The sequence below is a fragment of the Halichoeres trimaculatus genome, unplaced genomic scaffold, assembly GCF_033239565.1.
Source record: "Halichoeres trimaculatus isolate MK-OKI-2021-1 unplaced genomic scaffold, fHalTri1.1 fHalTri1_scaffold_3, whole genome shotgun sequence".
Taxonomy (NCBI): Eukaryota; Metazoa; Chordata; class Actinopteri; order Labriformes; family Labridae; genus Halichoeres; species Halichoeres trimaculatus.
The window spans coordinates 1,180,700-1,188,187 of record NW_027437181.1 but is presented as its reverse complement, the minus strand read 5'-3'; the positions used below and the strand labels follow the sequence as shown (position 1 = coordinate 1,188,187).

General features: G+C 37.5%; 1 protein-coding gene across 1 annotated transcript; it reads right to left on the bottom strand.

Annotated features, from left to right (window-relative positions):
- Positions 1–352: 352 nt before the first annotated feature.
- On the bottom strand, positions 353–6,538 carry LOC141787980 (small ribosomal subunit protein eS17-like). Its single transcript, XM_074666751.1, has 5 exons — positions 6,466–6,538; positions 4,598–4,749; positions 2,219–2,324; positions 1,994–2,059; positions 353–509 (listed from the first exon to the last, which is right to left on the bottom strand). The coding sequence occupies exons 1-5, from the start codon at positions 6,466–6,468 to the stop codon at positions 432–434; spliced, it is 405 nt and encodes a 134-aa protein (XP_074522852.1). The 5' UTR covers positions 6,469–6,538; the 3' UTR covers positions 353–431.
- Between the last annotated feature and the right edge of the window lie 950 nt (positions 6,539–7,488).

Genomic DNA, 7,488 nt, shown 5'->3' with positions numbered 1-7,488 from the left:
TTGTAACAGACGCAACGAGGAAAATAAATATTCATGGATACGTTTGGAGTCAAAGCTTGAACACCAATAGAATTTACTACATCATAACATCAGGATTAAGACTTTTTAAAACTTTTTAAGACCCTGCGGACACCCTGTTCTGTGATTTGATTTTTTGATTATTATTATCATGTTTTTTTTACCTTTTTTAATTATTTTTCAGTTTATTTTTATCTATTTATTTAGGATTTAATTGTAAATGTAGTTTTCTGTCTTTAAAGATATTTACATTTCAGTAAAAAAAAAAGTGAAAGGGTCTGAAACTTTCTGACTGCAGTTTTTATATAAACAGTATCAGCTGATGATCCTGACGCTGCTCATGGAGAGAAGAAATAAAAAAAGAGGGATTCTTGTTTCTGATGTTTGACGTCACTTTATTCAGTCTGGTGGTTTCACAGTCCTCGCGGTGTTTTGAAGTTCATCCCCACAGCCGGCTGAGTGACCTGCAGGTTGGAGAGGCCTCCGAAATCCTGAGGAGGAAGAAAAAGAGGTGACACCATGTTTTAATCTCTGGTTTAAAGGTTGGTTAAATTAATCTGTTCAGAAACAAAAACAACACAGGATCATCTCTGACAGTGAGTATCACAGTTTATATTGTTACAGTTTAACCATAAAAACACATCACGTCCTCTTTTGCTCCACGCACAGTTTCTCTTCAGCTGTCCCCTCCAATAAAAGCAGAAACGTCCCAAAGTTTGACTTAAAAATTTACTTTTTCATCATTAAAATCTGAATATAATCATCCTATGAGAGCTTTTATTTCTGAACTTATCAGACAGCTCAGTCAAAAAAAGACAAAAGTCCAACCTTTAGTAGCAGGGTATCTGCTATAAAAAAAACTTTAGAAAGGTTTTAAGACTTTATCGCAACTTTCAGTTGTTGTTGGTATCCACTTTTTAACAGTTGTAGTTTATATTTTTACAGACATGATGTAAGCTGAGGAGGAATAAAGCTTGGAAGAACAAATGAAACTAAAGGCAGGTTTATCCACACTCCCACAACAACAAACAGCAGTTATTCAAGACCAACTTGCTGAAGAAAATGAGAAATTATTTTATCATTTTTAAAATTTAGGACATGTGCCTGAGATAGTGTGATTTTCTCTCTCCCTCTCTCTCTCCTCTATCTGTCTCTCTAACCCCATCAGTCTCCTCAGATGTCTGTCTAACATGAGTCTGGTTCTGTCCGAGGTTTCTGCCCGTTAAAGGGAAGTTGTTCCTCTCCATTGTAACTTGCTAAATGCTGCAAAGTCCTGTACTCATGGTGGATTAAGATCAGATCAGACTCCTTATCTTGTCTTGATGTTGGGTTTCTGCTAATAAAATTTTATTAACATTTACGGGTCTAGACCTGTAAATGTTTTTGTAAAGTGTCTTGAAATAACATTTGTTATGATTTGGCGCGATACAAATAAAGATTGATTGTGTGATTTGCTTTATGTTGTATTTAATTTCTCTTTATGAAACTAGAAATGACGTTAATTTATAGCAGGTGTTTATACCGCTCACAATCCTTATTGTCGTATTTTATTGTAACTAGAGTCTTTACATATTTTTTTATTCTATTCTTTCTTATTTTTTTATTTTTCTGCTGACTCCATCGATTTTTGCTGTTAACAAAACAATTTTCCAGTTTGGGATCAATAAAGTAACTCTAATTTATTCTAATCTTTTCTATTTAAGAACTTTATCGGTCCAATCAGGGGACAGTTGCAAGACGGAAAATAAATATTCATGGATATTTTTGGGGTCAAAGCTTGAAAACCTATGAAACTTAATACCTCATAAAACCACAAGTAAGACTTTTTAATGCCCTTTAAGGCCCTTAATTTTCCCAAAATTGATTTAGCAACTTTTAATACTTTTTAAGACCCCGTGGACGCCCTGAGTAGAGATGGTCAGAGAGTCTTAAAGTTAAAAATGAAAATCCCTGTTGTGATTTCACCGTCACGTACCAGCATCTTGAGCATTTCCTTTGTGTCTGGATCGACCTCGATGAGCTCCTGGTCCAGAGCAGAAATCTGAGGAGGGTCAAACAGAGAAGAAGAAGATTTTAACCCTGTGACCTCAGCGTGCAGCAAAACAAAGAGTCTCTAAAAAAGTTTGAGGTCAAACTTCTGCATCTTTGGTCTCAAGAAAACAAAACACAAAAGGAAACACAGAGAGGAGCGTAAACAAACCTCTGGGACGTAGTTGTCTCTCCTCTCGCGCTCCTCCTCCTGCAGCTTGATGGAGATCCCTCTGACCGGGCCGCGCTGGATTCGCTTCATCAGGTGTGTGACATACCTGAGAGGAAACACACGCATGATTCATCAGACTCAGAGTGAATATCAAACAATCAACGATGAAACAGCTTCTCTGGATTAAACGTTTGCTGTTTATCGTCTGCTAGAGCTGGACTCAGACTGACGTGGACTCAGAGTCTGGTCCTAAACTCACAGAAAACTCAAACTGCAGAAAAACTAGCAGCAGATTATTTTCATGCATTAAATAAATGTTTGTTTCCCAGTAAAAAGTGATGAAGTGATTCCAGGAATAACTCCATTAACCACTGAAGAAATGTTGATTCAGACAAAGATCGACAGGAAACATCAGCCTGGTCTCTGAGGGGGTTTACGCTCTGCTGCCTCACTCTGCGTTTTCTTTAGACTCACTTCATTAAAGAGACAGAGCGTCACCACCAAGGTGCAGAAAAAGAGCCAGAGAAAACCTGACGTGACCATGACCAGACCTCACAGCTTCAAAACGACCGTTAGCTTTCCACTCACAGACACAACACGGCTGCCCAGGATGGTGGTTTTAAGGGAAATGATACGATGCTGTGATTACAGAGTCAAGTTTTACCAGAGCGTAAACAACTTGTCAAATATTCTTTTAAATTATGCTGGAAAAAAACATTTAATTGTTAGATTAAAAAAATATTACGAAAATTAGAAATGACACCAAGAATGTTTCTAACGTTTCACTCTTCTTTCGCTAATCTATAAAATACTTTGTTATGAAAGAGCAGCAGGAGCTGTCAGCTGATTTACACGTAACAAAACGTGTTTCCTCCGTTGGTTTACTTAAGAAAAAATAAGAAAAAATAGAGAGGCTGTTAACAAGTTTTCATGCACTCCCCTGTCCATGATGAAGTCTCCACAGAGAACATTTAGACGACGCTGGATCGAACTTTTAGCTTGGACTTTTTTTAAGGAATTGTATTGATTACAGGATTTATAGTGGAGATTATTTCACTCCTCATAATATGATCATACAAACGTGAACTGTGCGTGAAAAAGAGACTATTTCATAAAAAGATGTTCAGTTACATGAGATCACAACCTATGTGCTCGTCTCGTGGTACGAATAATCATAAACTCTGGTCTACCTGTGCGTAATCGCTCACGTTCGACACACTTCAGCTCCTCTCCCTCCTCAGTCTGTGACAGGTTCAGAGTCTGCAGCTTCTTTCAGAGCTCAAACACATCTTTAAAAGACAACTTTCCATGATTCTGGGCCTGAACAGAAACAATTAATGATGTTGTTGCTTCTAACAGTCAGACATCACAGATTAATTAATCTAGGTGCAAACTAAGGCTGTGTAAATTAAACGTTTAAAACTCTGCTGTATTTTATTTTGTCACACCCACGCTGCTGAATCACTGCAGTGATTTCTTTGCAGGTGAGTTTTTTCTGATTCGCTCTGTTTTCTGACTGCCAAACAACGCGGCGTCATTTCCTCTCTGTTGCTAATGCTATGGCGTTTTTCATTACCAGCATGGAGAAGTTCCCTTTTTCCCATAATGCATCCCTCCATGTCCTAAACTCTGTGGGTTCGTCCAGCTGAACCTTGAATATTTAGGGGCGTGTTGTGTAAATGACGGTTGATTTCAGCCGCCACATTTATCAACAGCTGATCAGGCGTACGCCATGATTGGCCCTGGTACGCACGTTTCATGAATCACACGTGAACGTTGCTGTAAACTGATTTTTACACCATGATCTGCGCCAATTCCCACGCAAGATTGATAAATGAGGGCCAGTAAGAGTAGAAACCAGGCAGTTCTCCGGTACCACAACGCTAAAACACATTTAAAGCAGGACACACGCAGCACGCTGACAGAAAAGTTATGAAGATGTGATCAAACATGGTTTGGCTAATTAATTATAACTGAGGGATCCATATAAACTGCATGTCTCTGTGTCTCTTTTTAGGGAAGTCTACCTTATTGTTGTCCCTCAGTTGACCCAAGATAACCTGTTTTCAGCTGATGCTTCACGTGTGAACACAAATCATACACAACAAACCCTGAGAGCAGCATCAACATGCAGCTGTGCATCAACATGCAACTGTGCATCAACATGCAGCCCTGCATCAACATGCAGCCCTGCATCAACATGCAGCCGTGCATCAACATGCAGCCCTGCATCAACATGCAGCCGTGCATCAACATGCAGCCCTGCATCAACATGCAGCCGTGCATCAACATGCAGCCCTGCATCAACATGCAGCCCTGCATCAACATGCAGCCCTGCGTCTCTGCAGTGTGTTTACAGCAGCAGTGCATGTTACTCACCCAGCGATCTTGTTGCGCAGAGGTTTGCTGGGGATGATGGCGATGTCCTCACACACTCTCTTGTTGGTGTGGAAGTCATTGCCCAGGCGGGTGTAGTACTTCTCGATGATGACCCTGGCGGCCTTCTTGACTGTCTTGGTCCTGACTCGCCCCTGAAGAGATGCAGACAGAAAAAACAGAGACTTCAACAGTAACCAGAGCCTCTATAGGCTGTCTGAAAGGCTGATGGGTATTACATGTGGACTGAAGATTTACAAATCTGTTAAACAGGGTTCCTACAGCTCAAGGCAAGTTCAATTTAAGACTTTTTAAGACTTTTTAATGATGTTGGGAATCAAATTTAAAAACAAGTCGACAAGGAACCACAACTGAAACAAACAAAACTAACAAACAAAAACACCACATGAATTACCTGGGTTAGAGGCAATTTTAACCAAATGTTTATTTTACATAAAACATCACGTTTACCTTTTTTTAACCCCATTTTTACAACTTTATGCCTTTTTTGCCCCAATCCACTGTCACAACCATTTTTGGAATTTTTACAGTTTTTTTAAATTTAATTTCAAATTTAATTCTCAATTTTGCTGCCATAATCAATTTTCCTAAGCCACTTTTGGAATTTTTTTTGCCAATTTTTCCTCATTTTTTTCTCTCTCCAGGCACCCTAGGTAGAACCAAGACATGCGTCTGCTTTAAAAGTTCCTGGTGCAACCACATCACCGTTTTCTTAGTTCCACTATTGTGATTACTTGATGTTGCCACGAGAGTAAAGCAGGAAATTATTTAGTAAAATAGATAAATGTTACTTAATTTTTTTTTTTTACTTCGAACTAACATAAATCTTACCAATGTGTTCAAATTTTTAAGACTTTTGAAATTTGGATTTAAGACTTTTTCATGCCAATTCAGGCCTTATTTTTAGAATTATGAATTCAATGCCTTTTAAGACTTTTCAAGGACCCACAGGAACCCTGTTAAAGATCTTTTAAAAGTACAGATATTTCAAATGAGTTATTGGTAACCAAAAGAGCAAAATAATAAGCTCAACAGGTAAAGACAATGTGGATGGCTGATTTTCCTGCAAACTCAGGCATTAAACTCCATAAAGTCTATTTTTTATTATGATTTTAAGGCTCATCAAGATATAAATGAAAACATTTTCATCACTTCACATTAGGAGATGATAATAATTAATTTTTTTTTTTTTACTTAAGCGATTTACATCAAACTCACGTTAAAAAGTGTCTGAATTATTATTTATAAACTGACAAATGAAGAAGGGGTGGGAGTCAATACATGTCGTTTGTCCACTGCTTTTAGCACAACAAAGAAGTTAGATATGCGTTTTAACTGTTTGTTTTTCTTTGTCTGGATCATTTGTGTTTATTATCTTGTTTTACATATTCAGCTTTGAACTGGATTCACAGTTAAACTGTAAAATTTAATCGATTTCGAGCTTTAAATGGAGAGGTGATGATTTAACATGCTAATGTTTTTATATTTGGCTAAACTATCAGGCTCTTTCAGTTAGCTAAAAAAAAACAGTAGAAGGCGGGAAAAGTTTAAATAATCAAACTGTCATTTATCGGAGTTGATCGACACTCTTAATTGGTCATTTTTTATGTATATTTGTGATTTTTCAGCTGTTTTTGACTGTTCAGTACCAACGGTTTGAACCTATCGGAGCGTTTAGCCGTTTCTTGCTAAGCTAACTCGGCTCAGAGCGGGAAAACTCGGTGTTTTTTACTCTTTGTGCTTCTTTTATTCAGATTTCTGCTTCAAACCGTTTATTCTGAGAACAGGCGGAGAGGATTAACGTGGATTCAGAGGGATGAGGAAACGAAGCGCTGCCTCACAGTACCCACCATGTTGACCTGGACCGGCGGAAGAGAAACACAACACCATACAGAAGAAGTTTATACTCAACTCTGCCAAACAGCCAACAGCGGCTCCCAGCGGCAGGAGGATGGAACTGCAGGGGGCAGAGGTCAGTCCTTACATGTTTTCTATGTGTTAAAAACAGCTGAAAATACACTGTAATATCTAGAAACGATGTATGTGTGTGTGTGCATATATATATGTATGTATATTATTTTATTTTCATTTTTATTTATATTCATTTTTATTTATTTTTTTTATGTTTTATAATTGTCTTTGAATGCAGAGACAATGGGTTTTGTTAGGGAAAAAACAGAAAAAAGAGAACATTTTACATTTTGAATTTATATCATTATATTTCATTTGATTGTGTCTCCAATAAAATATTAATTAAAAAAAAAAAGAAAATACACTGTAACAACAGGGAAAAGATAAGAAATACAATTTGATAATAACACATATGCTTAAAAGGATTTATAATAGAAAGGATTTAAAAAAAAACAGTCATGATACAATTTAAGATGCTCCTCTAGACATAAAGAAGTAAACAGTGCTGCACCCTCATACCTGACTGACCTGCTGAGACCGTATTGACCTCCTGGGGCATTATTTTCTCAGGGGACCTTTCTCCTGAGGTCAGAAGATGATGTCAGTGAGGGTGTGTTTTTGCTCAGTGCCTAACTTCATGTAACTGTAATCTCTTGATCTAAAACAGGCATGTTTATTTGAGACCCTCTTGTTTGAATAGGACTGCTAAGGTCATCAGTGCATTTTGGTTTTGAATTCCTTTCTCATGGTGTGTTATGTCTCGTCTATTTTCTATTAACAGTTACTTTTATTGTAGTGAAGTCAAACAAATACGAAGTTAAGGTCTTCTGCAAAGAAACAAGCAAGTAATTAAATCATAAGTGTCTAAAAAAGCGGCACATTACACCGAATGTGTTTTTATTTTTGGAGATTACTAAAAATGAAAACAAAAAAAGTTTGTTTATTATCAACAGGCTACTCCA

What these genes read in the sequence shown, in the direction of transcription:
- LOC141787980 (XM_074666751.1), bottom strand. An exon ending in GAGACAACTACGTCCCAGAG is followed by an intron (nt 2,060 to 2,218) that starts GTTTGTTTACGC and finishes GACCCTCCTCAG; the next exon opens with ATTTCTGCTCTGGACCAGGA. An exon ending in AGGAAATGCTCAAGATGCTG is followed by an intron (nt 510 to 1,993) that starts GTACGTGACGGT and finishes CTTCCTCCTCAG; the next exon opens with GATTTCGGAGGCCTCTCCAA.